Genomic DNA, 23,759 nt, shown 5'->3' on the forward strand with positions numbered 1-23,759 from the left:
ATAACCAGAACCAAACACAATTCCCCTAAATGGGGTCTAACCAGAATTTTATAGAGCTACAGCTTTAATTTACATCTCTTGAACTCTATCCTCCAACACTACATTAGCTTTCTTAACCACCCTATCAACTTTAAGTGATGTATGGACGTGGACCCCAGATCCTCCTCTCTTTTTCCACACTGCTAAGAATCCTGCCATCCTTAACTCTACCTTCAAGTTTGACTTTCCAAATTGTATCACTTCACACTTTTATGGACTGAACTTCATCTGGCACTTCTTGGCTTAGTTAGACAGGATGGAAGCAGGTCCTTGGTCCCAATTTGTTTATGTTAGCCAACCATGGTACGATCTAAGCTAATCTCATTTTCTTACATTTGTTTGCATATCCTTCTGAACCTTTCGTATCAGGAGGTCCTGAAGAGTGAGTATAGAGAGCTTGGTAGGATGTTAAAAAGCAGGACCTCGAGGGTGGTAATCTCAGGATTGCTATTTGTGCCACGTGCCAGTGAGGGTAAGAATAGGATGCACTGGAGGATAAACACATGGCTGAGGAACTGGTGTAGGTGGCAGGGTTTCAGATTTCAGGATCATTGGGACTTCTTCTGGGGCAAGTGGGACCTGTACAAGAGAAACAGGTTACACCTGAACTACAGGGGGACCAATATCCTTGCAAGGAGGTTTGTTAGTGCTTTTGGGGAGTGGGGTTTAAACCAGATTTGCAGGGGGATGGCAACCAGAGTGCCAGAGTAGATAGTGGAGTGGGGGTGAAAATAAATTATGTTTAAGGTTCATGTAAAGCCACAAATAGAAGGGTTGTGTGTGGTGGTAATAATCTTCTGAGGTGTATCTATTTCAATGCGAGTAGAATTGTGGGGAAGGTTGATGAGCTGAGGGCGTGGATTGACACATGGAATTATTACATTGTAGTCATTAGTGAAACATGGCTACAGGAGGGGCAGGACTGGCAGCTTAATGTTCCAGGGTTCCAATGTTTCAGATGTGACAGAGGCAGAGGGCGCGTGGATAAGGCATTGGACTAGTAATCACTGGCTCGAGCCTCAGCTGAGGCAGAGTGTTTGTGTCCTTGAGCATTGCTCTGCGATGACACCGGTGCCAAGCTGCTTGGGTCCTAGTGCCCTTCCCTTGGACAACATTGGTGGCGTGGAGAGGGGTAGGCCCCCCAGCTTGGGCAACTGCTGGTCTCCCATACAACCCTGCCCGTGCCTGCACCCTGGAAACTTTCCAAGGTGCAAATCACAAGGCTAACGGCTGCCTATAGAGGCAGAGGGATGAAGGGTGGGTGGATGGCATTGCTAGTCAGGGAAAATATTACAGCAGTGCTCAGGCAGGACAGATTGGAGGGCTTGTCTACTGAGGCCATATGGGTGGAGCTGAGAAACAGGAAAAGTATGACCACATTTATGGGGTTGTATTATAGACCACCCAATAGTCAGCGAGAATTGGAGGGGCAAATCTACAGAGAGATAGCAGACAACTGCAGGAAACATAAAGTTCTGATAGTAGGGGATTTTAGTTTTCCACATATTGATTGGGACTCCCATACCGTTAAAGGTCTAGACGGGTTGTAAAATGTGTTCAAGAAAGTTTTCTAAATCAATATATTTACCGGTATATCAATATATATATCAATATCTCCTATTAGGCAACGAGTTAGGATAGGTGATGTAAGTGTGTGTAGGGGGAATGCTTTGGTTCCAGTGATCAATACACCATTAGTTTCAACTTGATCATGGATAAAGATAGAGGGAGAGGGCGCGTGGCCTAGTGCTTAAGGCATCAGACTAGTAATCTGAAGGTCACTGGTTCAAGCCTCAGCTGAGGCAGCGAGTTTGTGTCCTTGAGCAAAGCACTTAACTACATATTGCTCTGCGATGACACTGTTGCTTGGGTGCCCTTCCCTTGGACAACATCGGTGGCGTGGAGCGGGTTGAGGCTCTAAACTGGAAAAAGACCATTTTTGAAGAAATGAGAAAAGATCTAAAAAGCATGGATTGGGACAGGTTGTTCTCTGGCAAGGATGTATTTGGTAAGTGGGAGGCCTTCAAAGGAGAAATTTTGAGAGTGCAGAATTTGTATGTTCCTGTCAGGATTAAAGAGAAAGTGAATAAGAATAAGAAACCTTGGTTCTCTAGGGATATTGGAACTGATAAAGAAGAGAGAGATGTATGACATATATAGGAAACAGGGAGCAAATAAGGTACTTGAGGAGTATAAAAAAAGCAGAAAATACTTAAGAAAGAAATCGGGAGGGCTAAAAGAAGACATGAGGTAGCTTTGGCAGTCAAGGCGAAGGATAATCCAAAGAGCTTCTATATATTAAGTATATTAAGAGCAAAAGGATAGTAAGGGATAAAATTGGTCCTCTTGAAGATCAGAGTGGTTGTCTACGTGTGGAACCAAAAGAAATGGGGGAGATCTTAAATGTTTTTTTTTGTGTCTGTATTCACAGAGGAAACTGGCATGGAGTCAATGGAAATAAATAGTGAGGTCATGGAACCTCTACAGATTGAAGAGGAAGAGATGCTTGCTATCTTGAGGCAAATCAGAGTAGATAAATCCCTAGGACCTGACAAGGTATTCCCTCAGACCTTGAAGGAGACTAATTATTGGAAGGAGTACTAAGAGATAGGATCTACAAGTATTCAGATAGACAGCGACTTATTAGGGAGAGTCAACAGGGCTTTGTGCGTGGCAGGTCATGTTTAACAAATCTATTAGAGTCTTTCCAGAAGGTTATGAGGAACGTGGATGAAGGGAAGGCAGTAGATGTTGTCTACATGGACTTCAGTAAGGCCTTTGACAAGGTCCCGCATGGGAGGTCAGTTAGGAAGATTCATTCGCTAGGTATACATGGTGAGGTAGTAAATTGGATTAGACATTGGCTCAATGGGAGAAGTCAGAGAGTGCTAATGGAGGATTGCTTCTCTGAGTGGAGGCCTATGACTAGTGGTGTGCCACAGGGATCAGTGCTGGGTCCATTGTTATTTGTCATCTATATCAATGATCTGGATGTTAATGTGGTAAATTGGATCAGCAAATTTGCTGCTGATACAAAGATTGGAGGTGTAGTGGACAGTGAGGAAGGTTTTCAAAGCTTACAGAGGGATTTGGACCAGCTGGAAAAATAGGCTGATAAATGGCAGATGGAGTTTAATACAGACAAGTGTGGGGTATTGCACTTTGGAAGGAAAAACCAAGGTAGAACATACAAGGTAAATGGTAGGGCACCGAGGAGTGCAGTAGAATAGAGGGATCTGGGAATACAGATACAAAATTTCCTAAAAATTGTGTCACAGGTAGATAGGGTAGTAAAGAGAGCTTTTGGTACTTTGGCCTTTATAAACCAAAGTATTGACTATAAGAGTTGGAATGTTATGATGAGGTTGTATAAGGCACTGGTGAGGTTGAATTTGGAGTATTGTGTGTAGTTTTGGGCACCTAATTACAGGAAGGATATTAATAAGGTTGAAAGAGTGCAGAGAAGGTTCACAAGGATGTTGCCGGGACTTGAGAATCTGAATTGCAGAGAAAGGTTGTATAGGTTAGGACTTTATTCCCTGGAGCGTAGAAGAATGAGGGGATATTTGATTGATGTATATAAAATGATGGGTATAGATAGAGTGAATGCAAGCAGGCTTTTTCCACTGAGGTTAGGGAAGTAAAAAACCACAAGACATGGGTTAAGGGTGAAGGGGGAAAACTTTAAAGGGATTATTAGGGGGGGATTCTTCACACAGAGAGTGGTGGGAGTGTGGAATGAGCTGCCAGATGAAGTGGTAAATGCGGGCTCACTTTTAACATTTAAGAAAAAACTTGGACAGGTACATGGATGAGAGGAGTATGGAGGGACATGGTCCAGGTGCAGGTCATTGGGACTAGGCAGAAAAATGGTTCGGCATAGCCAAGAAGGGCTAAAAAGCCTGTTTCTGTGGTGTAATGTTCTCTGGTTCTATGTACCTATCCAAATATATAACCAAATATTTATATATATTTGCATTTGTAGTTTGTTGTATCCTGTGCTCTGGTTGTTACAGTTACTATTCTATAGATTTGCTGAGTATGCTGCAGGAAAGTGAATCTCAGGGTTGTATGTGATGACATATATGTACTTTGACAATAAATTTACCTTGAACTTTGAAATGTTTTATACATAATTGTGCCTGTCTCTATCACCTTCTTTGACAGCTCATTCCAAATGCCACTGACACTTTGAGTGAAAAAACTGCCCGTGAGATCCCCTTTAATGTTTCCGCTTTCACCTTAAATCTATGCCCCCTGAGTTTTTAAACTCCTTTGAGAAAAAAACCATGATGATCTATCTTATCTATGCCTCTCATAATTTTACACATATTTATAAATTTAACCCTCAGTCCGCTAAGCTCCAGAGAACAGTCAATCTTAGCTTATCCAATTTCTCTTAGTAACCATAAGACACAGGTGCAGAATTAGGCCATTCAGCCCATCGAGTCTACTCTGCCATTTCACCATGTCTGATTTATTATCCCTCCCAACTCCATTCTCCTGCCTTTTCCCCAGAACCTTTGAAGTCCTTACTAATTAAGAACCTATAACCTCTGCTTTAAATGTACTCAATGATTTGGTCTCCACAGTCATCTGTGGCAATGAATTCTACAGATTTACTACCCTCATCTCTGTTCTAAAGGGACATTGTTCTATTCTGTGGTTCTGCTCTCTCATCCTAGACTCCCCCACTACAGGGAAAACTCTCTCCACATTCACTGCAAGTTGGCTCTTGCATATTTCAACAAGATCCCCTCTCATTCTTCTAAACTCTGGCAAGTACTCCTCAGACATTAACCCTTTAATTCCTGGAATCAAGCCCTTCAGTCAAGGCAACATCTTCATGAATATTTTCTGCACACTCTTTAGCTTAATCACATCCTTCCTGGAGCATGACAACCCGATTGACACAAAACAGTCTAATACAGTTTAAACAGAAATTTGTACAAGTGTAGCACAATGTCCCAAGTCTTGTACTTATGCCATGGCTGATAAAGGCAAGCATATTCTATGCCTCTTCACTCCATGTCTACCTGTGTTGCCACCTGTGTGCTTGTATTGCTAGGTCTCTTTGCTCATTAACACTTCTTATCAACAAAGGTGCAGCAATCCTATTGACTGTGTACATCTGCCTGGTTTAACTTCACCAAGTTCACCATATTACTCTTGTTTGAGTTAAATTTGATTTGCCATTCCTTTGTCTACTTTCCCAGTTGATCAATATCCTGTTTTAATCTTTGCCCACAGTATCACTAGTTTTTGGGGTCACCTGTAAACTTGTTAATCATTGCCAACTGAACATTTATCCAAATCATCAAAATAGGTATCAAATAGGGACACAGCAATGATTCCTACGCTGCTACCACTAAGCCAAGATTGACTGATCATATCTTATAACAGTTGATATCTATATAAATATACATGTAGTTGTGGTGCCTGTGAGGTCACATAAATATTATTTTAATGCCTTTCGTTGTTTTTCAGTATCTCCTGAGGCGGTTGGCTTCCTTTCTGCTGTTGGGGTGATTATTATACTCATGATCCTCCTTTTTCTATATATCAACAAAAGACTGTGCTTTGAGAATATAGGAGAATTTCCATGCCTTGATGCAGAATACAGGGCCAACAAAGATTTATCAGACAACAGCCGTAAGTGTTTTATTTTCTGTCTTAACCCTTTTAATCTGTCTGAAAGTAAAATGTAGTTCATTTTGGTAGCAAAAAATAATTGTGTGCAAAATAATTTGTTTCATTCAATTCAATATTTCAACTACATTGATGGTAGTAAATTGTCCTTCTAATTTCAATTGAATTAAATTTTCATGAATGTCTTTCAGAAAAGCATTGGCAATGCCAAGAGCATCTTTATTCAGTTCCATTATAGTTCGATTCTTGGATTTTATTCAGGATGATTTTGACTTTGTCGCAGAAGAAATGGATGTGTAGGTCCTTATGGTCTCCATAGAACCTAACACTTCAGAAATTAACATTAATGTTTCTGTTTTTCCTTGTAGGTTCCCACATTTTACATGATTTTCATGGAATATAGGAAACAAATGCTTGAGAAATTTTGTTCTATAGACTCCCAAATGTACAACAAATCTCAATGACTCGGGAGAAGGGTAGTATTATATCATTCCATATTTGATTTACCATTGGTGAATCAGTTGATATAAAATAATGGGCTATTCATTTGTGTGTTTCCCATTTATTAATCTGGCAAGAAAACTTCCCTGGCCATGTTATAAAGAAAAAATATTACTCTGAAGTTGATACTAAGGTGCAAGAGACACTGTAAGATATGTTTTCTAGATTATTTTTATAGCCCACAGATAAATTTGGGATATGATGAATTTAGGCTCATTGTTGAAAAGTTACAGATATATTTATTGGATATACTTATCATAATTAAACACTTTGCATTTATTTACTAACAGAGTTAAGCTGAAAAGGATGACCAATTTGGCAACATTAACCAAATGCACAATGCATCCGAATGGGGTTTTACTTTACTGGGGTTAAAAAGACTGCGGGAATAAATGTCGTTTTTCAAAAGTTTTCAACAAAGCCTGTCTTTACCATCAGTATCCTCTTTAGTTGAGCAACTTAGTAGTGTTGTAGAGGACCTGAGTGATGCAGTTGGGCAAGCTGGGTACAGTGTAGCTGACTCAGTCACAGAGCACGTTACACACTTGCTAAGTAGCTTGAGAACAGAAGAATCTTCTGAAGTGTGTGATGATGCAGCATCTTCAAGGAGTAGCTCAGAAGACAAAGATAAGAAGCTATCTGCTGAAGAAAATGTAGACACACGAAAAGATACAACAAAGTGTGAACTAAGTGTTAATTCAGGAGAGTTGCAAGACAGTGCAAAGCTTATGGTATCAGAAATTAAAAATGAAAAAAGACAAAGGCAGTTACTAAACCATTCTTCAGTTAATAGTGTAAAAGGTGATGAATTTGCAAATAAAACAGATTCCAATGCATTGGTTTGTGGACCTGTGGAAAGCATTGCCTCTCCACAAAACACAGATATTTCAGATTCTGCTTTGGGACAGAAGACGAGACACCAACACAAAAAGTCAAAAACTGACCTTGCGGAATCAGAAAACTTAAACGATGCAGTTGAAAAGAGTCTCAATCAAAGAGAAAACAATGATGGAAGCAGAAAAGGATCAATTGTCAAGAAAGATACTTACAGCATTCCTGACTGCGATTGTGCTGCACAGACAACTGAGTCTCAAACAGTTGAGGGAAAGACTAAAACATTAAATTGCATGTCAACAAAAGCAGATTTGAAGGTCAGCAATGACTTTGAAGATCACCCTTTAAGTGACAAAAAAAATAGTTCTGTCAAGTCTAGCAAATCTAAAGTTAAAGCCTCTGATTGTGAAGTGCACATCAATGAATCTACGGATAAACAGAAAGATCAGGTACGTGGAAAGGGCAAAAGGAAGTCATCGCTAACTAACATTGGTGTTTGCAAACGATCTGATGGAAGTACTGCAGGGCTGAATGTGGAAGAACAAATAAAAGACAATGAAAAGGAAAAACCATGCAGCCAGCTTTCAGAAGCTCCAAAGAGATTGGTCATTAATAAAACGGATCTGTCAGAAAAAGACAATAGAAAGCACAAAGAGAGTCTTTCAAATGGAAATAAAAATTGCACAGTTCTAAAAAAAGATTTGCAAGCACAAAAAGAGCTTAATAAAAAAGGAGTCCACACTATAATATCAGAAAAATATAAAAAGATCAAGAAACAAAAGAAAGAACAGAAAACATCTGACAAAGGTGAGGTGTATTTTTCCAACTTAAGCTTCAATAGAACTTCAGCCTGATGTACTATGCTGTCTCATCAGAACTATTTAAAAATTCTGAAAGATTCTTCAAAAAATAATTCGAACTACGGAAGCGTGTCTCTTTCTGACCTTGTGTTAAAGACATTCTGTACTTCACTTTTTTCTGCTCTTCAAGAATAACTTCAATAATGATATTCTTTCCACATCTGTCTCCATAACTCTTGACACCTTACACAGTTTCTTTGAAAAATTATGCATGAAGTTTCATATTGTTATTGTATAAAGTACTATATAAGTGGCTGGAATAATGTAAGGTTACTTGTTATCATATATCAATGAATTTAAAAATAGTATAGAAATCATTCCACAGTATAATCAGCACTAACAGCTCTCCAGATTAGAGAATTTTAGTTGCACTTCTTAGTTTGTATGTTTTTATTAATTTCATGTGAAGGTGCTGTATTAAATATTCATTAGAGCTTAGATTTTGTACTTAAATCAGTGCCAAAACTGTTATTGCTTTTGCTGTTGCTCCAAAATTAGCAGCATTTTCTGGCATACACACTAAAGGTTTAAATGGAGGGATCCAGATGTTGCTTCACAAGTACACTTCTCACAGGGTGCGTTTTGTAGCCTCTAGTGAGGCAATTAATGTAGAGAGTGACAGATTGCAAACTTCAACTTAATGCAGTATTCTTGCTGTAAAAATCACATAATATGTTTTATTTAGAGAAATATAATTTAGTTTTTAACTGCAATCTAAGCGATATTTACTGGTCAAAAATCTCTCTAACACAGAAAATTGAAATAAAACAAGTTTTATATGTGTGGATCTAATTCCTTCAGAATAATGACTTGTAAGTTGCTTATACATCACCCCCTTGATATATACTGTACATGGTGATCAGGAAATCGTACTAATATTCACTTTTTAAGCTGCATGTGTTATAAGTGGAACTTATATACAGTATCTAACTTTGAAATCTCTATTCTCTTATACAGTACAAGCATGAACAATTTGAACAGGTTTTCCCATTCTGCCCACTTAAAATATCATAATGTATCTCACATTTGAAGTTTTACAACAGATCCCAGTGCAAGAGTACCAATTCTTCTCCAAAGTCTATTGCTTCTTCCCTCTTACTTTTTTGTCAGAGAGATTTTCACAAACAGTTTATTACACTTTGCTAGAATAATATTGCTCCCATGATCCAGGAATAAAAAGTCCTTTATCTTGAAAGATGTGACAACACTGCTTGCTAGTCCAAAGCCATTTGCTTTGCAGGGTGTGTAATAACATAGCTGTACTGTATTTAAAATATTACAGAATTTTCTAAAAGTTCATGAAGCAGAAACCATTATTCTGTGTATTAGTAGCTAATTTAATTTTGTTCTACATAAATTATTCTAAAAGTTATTAAAATTCAAATTGTGATGCTTTCCTTTCCATTTGCTGAATGTCAGAATATAATTTTGCTTTTCAGCCAGCTTTAGAACATTACTAATACTTGATGTTGGAAAACTTTTACAGAATACCACACAGGAGACCATTCAGCCCATCAAGTCCACATGAGCTCCCAGCAGAGCAATCCAATCTGTCCCAATTCTTTATTTTATGTAGCCCTGCAATTTATTCTCACTTACATATCCATCAACTCCTCTTCAGTTGTTTTGACTTTTACCTAGAACTAAAGGATTATTTTATAGAGGCCATATAGAAAACATACAAATGGGAGGAGAGCATGCAAACTCCACATTAGAGACAGCAATGCAGATGAGGATCAAACTCAGGTGTCAGAACTGTGGATAAGCAACAGCAATTGCTTCACCAGCATGCTGCTTTGAGATTGCAAAAGTGAAATCTGTAACATAGAAACTTTGATATCATTTGCTAGTGCTTTCATTTTTCTATTGATACTGATCTCTGTATTTTTCAACAAATTTAGATCAAAGTCTGAGTTTTAATCAACCCAATTTGTCTATTAAATTAATGCAATATCTATTACATATTAAAATGCCAGGTGATTTGTAATTTAAAGTATTTTGATAATTGCTCTACAGGTTTTGCAGTACCTATCAAATATATTGGTTGTTATGTCAAAGACAAGTATGTAATGTTAAATGCCAGATCTAACATATATCATTTTTTGACTATATAATCATCCTTTAGATTTTATTCAAATTACTTTTCATAATGGTGGTTGGTACTAGCTAACACTCTATGGTAATTGCTGTGTATTCTATTCTGATTCTGAAATTTGCCTCCATTGTTAACAATATTATGCATATCACTTAAATATGGCTGAACAAGAACCATAGACATCAATTCCCAAGACACTATTTGACTTCATCAAACTCTGACAAGGAAACATGTACTGTAGTGGTGTCTACTTCAGTTGTAATTTTTTTCTTTGCATCACTGTTACAAATGGCACATCCGCTCAGCTGATGCCTGAAATTATAGGAAAAGGATTGTGTAATGCAACATCTTGGAAGCTTTTCAAATACATAGATACTGATTTTGTAATAAGCAGTAATGTGCTTTTTCTGTATAGTATATTTGAAATGTTATGTGGCAATATATTAACTTTGTCTAGGAAGTAAAAAGGTGCTGAAATCAAATTGGAAAAAGCACACCAAACAATATAAATTATTTAAGAGAGAAAAAAAAGTAACCATTACAATCAACTGGTTGAATTTGTTCGTACTGTGTGAATTTTTAATTTATAGCAGGTGGCTAGCAAAATTGGCAGCTATTTGTACCTGTCTATATTTGTGTTAATCAGTTTTGCTGACAGATGGTAGGCGGTTTTGCAACTCAGTGAAATAAGATAGATGTTTCTTAGCTTCTAGGTATTTTAATACACAACTAATATTTGTTATGTTATATGCAATAGTTTTAATTAGTTTAATGCCTCATTTTTCTCATGGGTTTTTGATGCTATAGAGTTGGAACACAGGAGAGGTCATAGCCATAATGTTAATTTATGGGTTCCATTAATCTTTCTTCAAGCATGAGTCAAATTTTCATGCACCTCAATACCTCAGTTTACCCTGCCATTCTAATTTTGATCTTTCATTCAAGATTGTTCTCAATGACTGCAAAACAAATTTTAGGCATAATATTTAATTTTCTTTTGGAACACCAGTGTCTGAACATTAAATGCCAGTTTCAGATTTTCCCTTCCATTTTTCTATAGTTTTCACATTAACATTCCATTTTTAACTTGTCTATTTTCCTCAAAGGTCATCTATAATCTTTTCATACACTCAGTGAAATGTCATTTGGATAGAAATTTACATTACGAAAGCTTTCACCTTCTAATAAGTGTATTTGTAATGATTAATTAGTATCTGATTCTCAGCTTCCTTTAGTATGTTCTTGGTGAGAATATATCAAGTTTTTCATTGTAGTTTTGGTAAATATTTATATCACAAAAATAACCCATCGACGATTGTCTTTTCAGATGCTGAGGGTTCTGTATGTTTCTGACATTTTCTATTATTATTTCTGAAAATTTCTAGAGTTGGGTCCATGAACACTTCCTCACTATTTTGCTTTCTTTCTTTTGTAATTCGGTAATTGTTATGTACTGTGCTGTACTGCTACTGCAGAACAACAAATTTCATGATTCTGATTCTGAGAAGTTTATTGTTTTCATTTTCCTTTGTCTGCTAGAACCATTTTTGTGATGCATTTCAAAAGGTTTAGTAAGAGGCTTCCCAAGGTGTTTTTTCATGTTTTACATTATTGGAGGAAATAACTGAATATAACAGGAATCTCAAATAGAAGTGACTGCTCTTTTTATCTATACTTAGAAGTACACACTATTTCTTAAAAGGTAATAAGGATAAAATTAGATTAATTTAAAACAAAGTGTGGAGATAATTATAATAAGTAACAGATGCAGATAGTAGATAACATAATTGCAATAAACAACTACTATATTTATGATTTATTTCAAAATCCAAATAAGTCAGCAGGAAATATTTTGTTACTCAGATTCCCTTATCATTTTTGATTTTTTTCCCTCACTGGATGTCTTACTATTAAAAGATTTTTTCTGTGATATTTCTTTAAACTTTTGAGTAAATTTTCTGAATTTATTTGCAACTGCAAATAATTTAAGCACTTAGAGAATTTGAATGTCATTCTCAAATTAATGGCATGATTTCAATGCTCTAAGTCTATAAAGATAGTGTCATTTGTCATTAATTACTATAATTCACTATTTCTTTTCATGGCATTTAATAGAAAAGAAAGAAATGACTGAATATGGGTATCACATAGTCCCTAATTTTCTTTTTCCAATTAAACTATAATTTATATTCTTTGATTCATAGTTATCACTTACAAATAGAAATGACAAGCTCTATTTAATCTTCACAGAAGGTAGAAGATTTTGTCAAGCAGAAGCACCTTTTTTTAGTGTAATGTTTGACTTAAAATATACTGTAATAATAGATTATTAATATCAAAGCCAAGAACTACATAATGAGGCAAATTTTATGGTATCTCAAAGCACATCAGCTGGTTGTTTTCACAAAAGCATTTTAACAATTAGTAATTCTCTCCCCTCCCCCACCATGATTTCCAACAGCTGTCAACAGCAATATCTTTGTGATTGGAGCCATATAACTTCTTTCATGATCTTTCACTGAGGAACAACTGTGCATGAACAAAAATTTTTTAAAAAATAATTAAAAAGCAGTTTATACTTAAAAACAAGTGAGCATACATAAAAATCTTGAGAATGCACAATTTTGAGGATGTATTAATTACAAAAAAATCTTGCAATAGGTATCACATGGTATGATAAAATCATTGCTATGTTTTGCAATTTTTTTGATAGCCACCTACAGTGAATATGATTTTCTGTCATTAGCCCAGTGCTGTCAGGGTTAAGTTCTGTGGCTTAGTGCCCATTTAAGTAGTAGCTCACTCTTAATGGGTCAAAGGCAGTGAACAGAAGAAAGTAAAGGTATATGCATTTTAGCAGTTAGTTTCTAAGCTACACATTGGAGAAGAAAATGCAGAAAGTTAAATTAATGAAATAAGAATGGGAGATGCTGGGAATAAAAATCAACAGTTTAGGCAGGATCTTTGCAAAGAGTAACAGAGTTGTCATATTAGTTTCACACAGTAAAAGTGCTGAGGAATTCAGCAAGTCAGATAACATCTGGAGTGAAGAATGAGCAGTCATTGTTTCAGTCAGAAACCCATAATCAGTAAAGTAAGAGTGCAGAGGCCGGAATAAAAGGGTGGGAAGGGAAAAGATGAGAACAGGTGAGGGGGGGAGGTGGGTGGGTGAGAGAGGAGGAATGAAGTAAGGAGCTGGGTGGAAAAGGGCAAAAGCAGAAGGGGTCTGATAGGAGAGGACAGTGGACAATGTAAGAAAGGGAAGGAGGAGGGAAATCGGAGGGAGGTGATGGGCAGGTGAGGAGAAGAGAAAGCGTGAGAGGGGAACCACGATTGGGAATGGAAATAGAGAGAAGGAATCATTCATGGTTGCGAAGAAAAAGCATTTCAGGATGCATATTGTATACATTTCTCTTCCTTAAATTTACCTTTGAAACCTTCGAGTGAGGGGAGAAATTAATGGGAAAAGAGAGAAGGTGGAGGGGAGAGAGCTTAATGGAAAAAGGGATAAGATCCCTCCTCCTCTTTCTTCCATGGTCCATCACCCTCTCCTATTAGATCTCCTCATCTTCAGCCCTGCTTCCATCTATCCCCTCCCAGCTTCTTACTTCATCCCCCTCTTCCACCTACCCACCTTCCCCTTCAGCTAGTCTCACCTGTCACCTGCCAGCTTATATTCTCCTTCCCCTCCCCCACCTTCTTATTCTGGCTTCTGCCTCTTTCTTTTCCAGTTCTGATGGAGGGTCTTAGCCTGAAATATACAATGTTTTCTCCCCTCCATAGATGTTGTCTGTCTTGCTGAGTTCCTCCAGCATTGTATGTGTGTTGTTCTAGACTTCCATCAACTGCAGAATTTCTTGAGTTTAGCATATCAGTTCATCAGTCCACAGGGCAATGCATGGGGGAGAATTTAAATTTAAAGTAATTTTACATCTGGAGGTAAAAGAAAAGCAAGTTAAAGGTATAAGCAGAAATATTTTGAATCACTTGAACTTTAAGGCATGTCATTAATGAAAGATTCGCAAAGATTGAATTAGAATAGTTGAGTCTGATGAGACAAAGGCATAATTATATTTTCAGCATTATGAGATTGAGCTCAAGACAAGCAGTATTATGAATGTGCAAATAAGCTGCCTTTGTCATGGAGAAGAAATAAGTGTGAGGTGTTAAAATAGATTCATATAGAACGTGATGAATAGGTAGCTTGAATTTGAGTAGTGGCTGAGTAAGGGGGTGGAAAGAATGACAGAGGTATGGAGTCGTGTTAATGATGAATATCAGTCCTCTGAATCTTCATTTGGAGAAAATTTCAGCTCACCTAATTTTAACCATAGTTTAGAAAGGATGATGTAGTGGCTGTACAGTTGGTTGGAGGGAGCTCATAGAGAGATAGAAGACTATGTGACATGTTTCTGGAGCCCAACCTTGAGAAGCAGCATTAGGTGATGAGGGGGAGGGATCATTACGTGATGACCATGGTTTCAGCCACTTTACCTGGGATTTTGTTGCTCATCAGCTGAATTTATAGCAAATGAGTTACAGAGTGCTTTGTAATTTCCATTAGTATTTAATCAAGTCTACTAATATGTTTATTATTAGCATCTGAAATCTTTCTCAGAGAAAATGATCAATTTGTTAAAAGACTTGACAAAGAATAGGAAAACAGCTGAGGCAGTGAATAAATGACAAGAAAGTCGAAGTTTATCATAATAAAAAGACAATTTGTCCTTATTCTGATGTGTCTGGTTCGTGTCTGGTGCTTACTGTCATTGTTGTGTTAACTAGATAACAACTATGGTGATGGAGAACACCATGGTACCTCATCAGACAGTGAAGATGAGGTGCTTGGCAAATACCACGAGGCTTTGTCCAAAATACAGATCGTCTCTGGTGCAGCATCAGACAGCAGACACAATCAGAAGGGTTATGTGTGGGAATCCAGACTCAAGTATAGTCCCCTTTCAGCTGAATATGATGGCTACAGCAGTGAGGCATCTGCAGATGAAGGTAAGATAAACAATCTGATTTCATGCTTTACAGATAAAGACAAAAGGAAGATATTTGAGATATCTTTGATAAATTGTAGAAAACATGCAGTTTTACCTTGAGCAAATGGTCAGATGGCTTTTGTATTGTTTATATAATAACATGTTATACATGATTTCTGGCAAATCATACTTCTGTCTGAAGAAAAGAAGCAAAATGTGTGCTGCCAGTTTTAAAAATATGATTATATTCTACACAGATTATCTTCCAATTTTTACATTGGAAATTTTAGGGTTTCGTTTTATATAAATGTGTGACTTTGACATACCTTACCTAACATTTCTATTCTGTTTACTGACTTTCTCTCCATGTAGTAGTGCTTTATAGGACATTCTACGTTATTTTGTGTTTCCTGTTTGAAGGATGCTTTGTAAAATATTTATATAAAAAAGATCCATTAATTTTCATGTGGGGTCCAGAGAAGCATTGGTTCAGAAACATGTTAAGTGGACTTGCTTTTGTGGAATTTAAGTTATGGACTAGTTACAAAGAGACCTGCATGAACAGTCCAGGGACATGAGTTCAAATTCTATTAAAATACTATGAGATTAAATTCCAGTTATTTGTTAATAATAAGATGCACAGAATTACTGGATTATTGTGAGAAACTTTCTGGGCCAATAATATCCTTCAAGAGAAGAAAACAGCTCTATCTAGCTTAACCTGGCCTATATATGATTACATACAAGCAGAGTGTTTGCTGAAATGATCTGGCAAATCATTCAGTTGCAACATAATTGTTGAAGAAGAGAAAAGGTAAAACTGAACCGACCACAGAGTTTCAACCCAAGTACCAAATTTGAACGTAACAACCACTCCCAATCCTGTTGAGTTCACAGATCATCATAAACATCCGAGAACCGGTTTCTCAATTGGGAGTCATATCACAGAATCACAATCTTCTGCCTACATCCTAACCAGCAGGAAAAACCCACCAAATTGGTTGGTATAGTATTTGTAAGCATGATGGAAGAACACTGGGAATTCTTTGTATTAGCTTCAGACTCCATGGCTTATTGGCATCAAATCTAACACAACTTCCTCCTGGTTACCAACTACAGTCCTTCCTTAGCTCCTTCATTTTGATCAACAGTTGGATGAAGTACTAAGGCACAGAATGTACTTGGGTGATAGGTTTCAAAGCTCATGAGTAAGAAAGGGTTGGGAGTACCACTGATACAGATATGAATATTGAAAATTGGGTATGATTCCTGATCGATGAGGATTGTGGTGTGTGTGCATTGGACTTGTGATATAATAAGCATGCTTACGTGAGTGACTGAGACTGATGAGCATTTGGTGGGGTGCGTTGTGTGGCCTTCCACAACTTGTGATTAATATTTCATCCACTAGATGGCCATATTTACATATTTTCCATAATAATTTATATTGTCATCACAATTATTTGAGGCTGCAGCACTTTATGGTGTAGGAGATGCTGAAGGAAAAATAGTCAAAAATGTTTTATAGAAGCTAATAATGTTAAAAATAAACTTCAAAAATGCACTTGATGTAAGCAATCTGATTCTGATGCCTGTCAGTTCTCTCTGAGATATTCAAGACAAATTAAGATATTTGTTTCAAACTCATATGGGAATCAATTGATATCAGCACGCACTGCCTCCATTGGTATGAAACAGGAAGCAAAGCCAAACATTTTTACTTTGCGTCTGCAAAGCTTGCAATTGTTTTTACTTAAAACCACATTGATCCAATTTGAAAATAAAACTTGAGAGCAACCACTCCAGATGTTTTCATGGACAAATTTCTATCAGTCACTTGTTTCTTACAGTGTATAATGGAAGGGTTTACACTAAGGATGGGTTTAGCAAAATATTTTTACATTGTAATTTCTAATGTCAATGATAGAACATGGATCATTATAGCACATTACAGTCTCTGTGACCTTGTAGCCTACTCTAAGATCATCCAACCCATTCCCTCCTACATAGCCTTCCATTTTTCTATCATCTATGTGCCTATCTGGGTGCTTCTAAACCTCCTTAACGTATCTGCCTCTACCACCACCATGGTAGGGTGTTCCATGCACTTATCACTCTGTGAAACCCCTCCCCCCACATTCCTCTACTCACCTTAAAATTATGCCCACTTGTATTAGCCAAAAATGTCCTATTTGTAGCCCAGTGTTAAGAAGGCCATAAGACATAGGAGCAGACATAGGCCATTCAGCCCATTGAGTCTGATCTGTCATTCCATCATAGCTGATTTATTATCTCTCTCAACCCCCTTTTCCTGCCTTCTCCCTGTAATCTTTGACACCCTGACTAATCAAGAACCTATCAATCGCCGCTTTAAATATACCCAACACCTTGACCTCCACAACCATCTGTCACAATCAATTCCACAAATTCACTACCCTCTTGCTAAAGAAATTCCTCCTCATCACTGTCTTAAATGGATGTCCCTCTGGTCCTAGACTCCCCCACTAAAGGAAACATCCTTTCCACATCCGCTCTTTCAATGTTTGATGAATTTCAATGAGATTCTCCTTCATTTTTCTAAACTCCAATGAGTACAGGCCCCGAACTATCAACCATTTCTAATTACATTAACACTTTAATTCCCAGCATCATTCTCGTGAACTTTCTCTGGATCCTCTCCAACGCCAGCGCATCTTTTCTTAGATAAGGAGCCCAAAACTGTTCACAATATTCCCAACTGTGGTCTGACCAATGATTTATAAAGCCGCAGCATTACATCCTTGCTTTTAAATGCATGTACAGTATATACTCTTCATAGTGTACGAGGTGTGATTGATAAGTTTGTGGCCTAAGGTAGAAGGAGTCAATTTTAGAAAACCTAGCACATTTATTTTTCAACATAGTCCTCTCCTACTTTTACACACTTAGTCCAGCAGTCGTAGAGCATACAGATCTTGGACCTCCAGAAAATGTCCAGAGCATGAGTGATTAATAAGTTTGTGGCCCAAGGTATGAACTTATCAATCACCCCGATGAGTTATTAACTTCAAACTTTCTGCATAATCACGCAAAGAGTTGAACTGCATGTGCATGTAACGAGAGCTGTATAACTCATCCCTTTTTACCATAGGCCACGAACTTATCAATCACCCCTTGTATGTCTGGAAAAAAACATCTTATTATCGTCTTTTATATTATTGGCTAGCTTACCCTCATATTTCATTTTTTCTCTCCACATGGCTTTTTTAGTTGCCATAATATCCATTCTCACCTCCCTTTTACTCTTTATCTGGATAAACTTCTGTTATCCTCATATTATTGACTGTTTAATATTTAATTTTTATTTATTTCATATTTTAGATTTGTAAGTCTGTTTCTTACAGGTATATCATGATTAGTTAAGAAATTCCCTTAAGAAGTGTGTGAAACTACCATTACTAGGGAGAAGGTTCTTGGGAAACTGAAAGGACTGAAGGTAGATAAGTCACCTGGAACAGATGGTGTCTACCCCAGAGTTCTGAAAAAGGTGGCTGAAGAGATTGTGGAGACATTAGTAATGATCTTTCACGAATCACTAGATTCTGGAATGGTTCTGGAAGACTGGAAAATTGCAATTGTGATGCCACTCTTCAAGAAGGAAGAGAGGCAGAAGAAAGAAACTAGAGGCTAGTTAGTTTGACCTCAGTGGTTGGAAGATGTTGGAGTAAATTATTAAGGATGAGGTCTCAGGGTACTTGGAGGCATATGTTAAAATAGGCCGTAGTCACTATGGCTTCCTCAAAGGAAAATCCTGTCTGACAATTCTGTTGGAATTCTTTGAAGAAAAAACAAGCAGGATAGACAAAGGAGAATTGGTTGATGTGTACTTGGATTTTCAAAAGAGCTTTGACAAGGTGCCTTGCATGAGGCTGCTTAACAAGCTACAAGCCCATGGTATTACAGGAAAGATTTGAACATGGATAAAGCAATGGCTGATGGGCTGGAGGTAAAGAGTGGAAATAAAGGGAGCTTTATTCTGGTTGGCTGCCGGTTACTGTGGTGTTCTCAGGGGTCTGTGTTGGGACCAATTATTTTTATATAATATGTCAGTGATTTAGATAATGAGATTGATGGCTTTGTTGCAAAGTTTGCAGATGATATGATGATAAGTGAAGGGGCAGGTAGTTTTGACAAAGTAGAGAGGCTACAGAAGGACTTAGAATTGGAGAATGGGCAAAGAAGTGGTAGATGGAATACAGTGTCAGGAAGTGTATGGCTATGCACTTTGGTAGAAGAAATGAAAGTGTAGATTATTTCCTAAGTGGAGAGAAAGGTGCAAAGGGATTTAGGAGTCCTTGTGCAGGATTCCCTAAAGATTAATTTGCAGGCTGGGTCTGTGGTGACAAAGGCAAATTTAATGTTAGCATTCATTTCAAGTGGACTAGAATATAAAAGCAAAGATGTAATGTTGGGACTTTATAAAACATTAGTAAGGCCTCACATGTAGTATTGTGTACTGTTTTGGGCCCCTTATCTTACAAATGATGTGCTGAAGTTGGAGAGGGTTCAAAGGAGGTTCACAAAAATGATTCCAGAATTGAATGGTTTGTCATATGAAGAGTGTTTGAGGCTCTGGGCCTCTATTCACTAGAATTCAGAAGATGAGGGATGTCCTCATTGAAACCTATCAAATGGTGAAAGGCCTTGATAGAGTGGATATGGAGAGGATGCTTCCTAAGGAGGCAGAGTCTAACACCAGAAGACACAGCCTCAGAGTAGAGGGGCAACCTTTTAGAATGGAGGGGAGGAGGAATTTCTTTTCCAGAGAGTGGTGAATCTGTGGAATTCTTTGCCACAGACAGCTGTGGAGACCAAGTCTTTATGTATATTTAAGGAAGAGGTTGATAGATTCTTAATTGGTCAGGTTATGAAGGGACAAGGGGAGAAGGCTGGAGGTTGGGGCTGAGAGGAAAATTGGATCAACCATGATGAAATGGTAGAGCAGACGTGATGTGCCAAATGGCCTAATTCTGATGCTATAGCTTATGGTCATGATCTTAATTCAAGCTCAAAATATGCCATTTTTAACTGTGCTATTTTACATTGTTCCAGTTATCATATTAATTGTCAGAAATTTCTCTTTGTAGATGTTTGTAAATATAGTTGCAATTCCATATCACAAACATGTACATTCATCTTTAATTGTTTTATTTTAAAGATTAATACCTTATTATGTACTGACTTGAATATTTAATGAATTTATACTCCTGGTCAACTTATAATGTCCTGACGAAGGGTCTCGGCCCGAAACGTCAAAGGTGCTTCTTCCCATAGATGCTGCCTGGCCTGCTGTGTTCCACCAGCATTTTGTGTGTGTTGCTTGAATTTCCAGCATCTGCAGATTTCCTCGTGAATGGATTTACTCTCCACTTTTCGATTTCTTTTAAATTTTCCTACCTGAGATTCTACAAAAATTGCTCAAGAACTACAAAGCATTTCTCCATATCTGTGGAAGACAAGATAGTCTCCAATGTCAATTCTATACTTGGAGATACAAGTGACTTCCAGTAAGAAGACAACATGCTTAGTTATGGTGCCTCTCCACGTCTAACAATTGGTGCAAATGTTTGCCTTAAATATTTTTCTTGTGATCGCAAAACCTTGTTGGATATTGGTAATATAAAATGCCCTAAGTCTAGTTCATTAGTTTGTTGGCACTGCCAATGATCAAGGAGATGTGTGGCTTTGGGTTGTTGCATGGACTAGGCCTTCATGCCACAGCATTGCCTGTTGCAGCCACCTAGGTAGGAGACACTGGAAGTGATGTGCGAGAGAACGTAGGTGTGATGGGCATGCTGAAATCTGTGCAGAGCTGGGGGCTTGCCTCTGCAGGCTGGCTCGCCCATTGGTGCTGCGTCGCCAGTGTTTGCTCCCTGGAAGACAAGCTGGATTACCTTCATTTGCAGCTGATGTAGCTGAAGATGAGGAACTGTTGTATTCTTGTTCTTGCAGAAATTGGGCTTTAGGAAAACATTCCGTGCACCATCAATCTTCAGGCCATGTCAGTCAGGGACTTGTGATAGTATTATTTTGTGACTGTATGTGTTGGATCATAACTATATGTGCTGTATTCTGTGTGTAACTTACAGTATGTACTGTGTTTTGCACCTTGGCCCCAGAGGAACAATGTTTTATTTAGCTGTATACATGTTTGTGTTGGCGTGACAATTAAACTTAAACTTGAACTTGATTTAACTGCTGCAATGAAAGAAGACTAATTAATCTTTATGTGTAATGTTTCATTGTTTACATTTTGAAAAATACAGAATATCATTAATACAAGTAATGGGATCATTATATCTGTGCAACCCAACCAAAACCAAAACAATTACTGTTTCCAGTGACCCTATGGATTTGTTTTACTTGCAGGATGTGCCCTCACTCCTATGATAATTGTTCTAAAAGAGGAGGATTTGATCCTTTATTAGCAATTAGCAAGCATATTATTTTGAAGTGATGAAATCGAAGCATACCCTATTGTAAGCTAAGTGTAGCTGAGCATTATTCAGTGTTCAGCAAAAGATACAACATCTACAAACTGCAATGAACAAAGCATGAAGACCATCATGGCTTGCAGTGGGATCTGGACCAACTGGAAAAATGGCAGATGGAATTTTAATGCAGACAAATGCGAGGTGTTGCACTTTGGTAGGACCAACCAGGGTAACTCTTACACAAGCAGCAGTAGGGCACTGAGAAGTGCAGTAGAACAAAGGGAACAGGGAATATGGGTCCATAATTCATTGAAAGAAAGCTTTTGGCACATTGGCCTTCATAAATCAAACAATTGAGTATAGAAGGTGAGATGTTATGTTGAAGGTGTATAAGCTATTGGAAGGGCTTAATTTTGAGTATTGTGTGCAGTTTTGCTCACCTTCTTGCTGAAAAGATGTAAATAAGCTTGAAAGAGACTAGAGAAAATTCAGAAGGATGTTGCCGGTTCTGGAGGACAGGAGTTTTAGGGAAAGATTGAACAGGTTAGGACTTTATTCCTTGGAATGTTGAAGATTGAGATGAGATTTGATAGAGGTGTACAAAATTATGAGGGGTATAGATAGGGTAAATGTAAGTAGGTTTTTTCAACTGAGGTTGGGTGGAACTAGTACTAGAGGTCAGGAGTTAAGGGTGAAAGGTAAAAAGTTTAAGGGGAACATGAAGGGTAACTTCTTCACTCAGAGGGTTATGAGAGCATGGAACAAGCTGCCACTGCAAATGGTGGCTACAGAGTTGATTTCAACATTTAAGAGAAATTTAGATAAGTTTGCAGGAGCGGATGGAAGGCTTTTGTGGAACCTCATATTCGGACAGAAGACGGATCATTATGGAAGCCAGACCTGATCTTCGTGAAGGGAGGAAGGGCGGCAGTAGTGGACGTTAGTATCCGGTATGAGGATAACCACAACGCTCTAGAAAGAGGATGGAGGGAGAAAGCGATCAAATACAGACACCTGACGCATCAGATCAAAGACCTAACAGGCGCAGGGTCTGTGGAATACTTCGGATTTGTGGTCGGAGCGAGGGGTCTCTGGACAGAAAAGAATGACAAACTGTTGCAGTTCATCGGAGGCAGGGGATTCAAGTCATTTGCAAGGAACATTTGCAGCCTAACGATCAGGCTGACGATTGACGTCTTGCAGACGTTCATGGGCGGCTAGCTGGTGAAAGGTAACAGTCAGGTGAGCAAATAAGGTTGACGATGACTGCTTACCATTAACGGAGTGCCACAGCTTCCTGGCTTATTCGATATGTCCGGGTATGTCTAGAGAAGTTAGGCACAAAGATTAAAATTCACGATGGTCCTGATGCAGGCTGATGGGAGTAATTAGCTTAGATGGGTTGGCATGGACTAGAAGGGCCAAAGGGCCTGTTTCAGTGTTGTACTATTCTATGACTCCATGAAGATGTAACTTATTCCCTTTGCTTTTACCATGTCCCTGTCATGTGACTTGTTACCACAGTAAACGTGCAACACAGAGAGCCAGTAGATAGAAAACAGATGAATGGCACCTACATTCCACCCTCTAGTTATTATACTAGAAAAATTACAGCTATATGCTACTAAGACACAGGAGATGTGAAATGTCAACATTAATGCAAATGTCCTGTTTTGGTCAACAGTTTAGCAGTATATGCTAGGTTGCAGTCTTCTCCTGACGAACCAGGTTGTTCTTGACTACGTTAAGGAAATTCTGCTTGAATTTCTGCTGCCAAAGCTTATCCAAGTATGAAACTGAAGTCCCTTTAATTATCAGCTCTGGCTGAGCGTTGGCTCTCTACCACCACGATTTCCTTTCAATGGTCCATTTACAGTTGAACCCAGCATTGTTCTGATTGCATTGGATCCATCATTAACACTATGTATTACTTGCAATGACTATAATGCCTTAGGCATATTCTTCCCTATCAGGAGCTCAATTTCTGACTGAATTTCCAATAAATGAATATGCTTCAGGTGAGACCATTTCTGAAGATCTCTCTGACAAGGAGTATTCCCTTTTGCGACAGGCATACTTTCCTGCGTATAGATATTAGGCAGTTCATAATAGCTTTCACTATCTGAGTTGGCCACTTCCAATCCTGAAATGACGTAGCTACTCACAACCCTCTTATGATCAATTATGCATAAGAGAACGCATGTCCCTTTTCCTGTCAGGTTGAGCTTGTTCATGAACCTCACTGTACAGAACACTACTGTACTTCCTTGATCTAGGAAAGCATAAGCAACCACTTTCTTTTTATTCATCCTACCCTTCA

At 38.0% G+C, this 23,759-nt stretch overlaps 1 protein-coding gene across 1 annotated transcript in view; it reads left to right on the forward strand.

The window, feature by feature from the left end:
• Positions 1–23,759, forward strand: part of LOC132402796 (synaptotagmin-14-like) — a 165,197-nt gene that overhangs the window by 64,558 nt on the left and 76,880 nt on the right. Inside the window, exons 3-4 of the mRNA XM_059985787.1 lie at positions 5,527–5,691; positions 14,764–14,985. Of these exons, the coding sequence (XP_059841770.1) occupies positions 5,527–5,691; positions 14,764–14,985 (387 nt within the window). The remainder of the gene's footprint in view (positions 1–5,526; positions 5,692–14,763; positions 14,986–23,759) is intronic.

The sequence above is a fragment of the Hypanus sabinus genome, chromosome 12, assembly GCF_030144855.1.
Source record: "Hypanus sabinus isolate sHypSab1 chromosome 12, sHypSab1.hap1, whole genome shotgun sequence".
Classification (NCBI taxonomy): domain Eukaryota; kingdom Metazoa; phylum Chordata; class Chondrichthyes; order Myliobatiformes; family Dasyatidae; genus Hypanus; species Hypanus sabinus.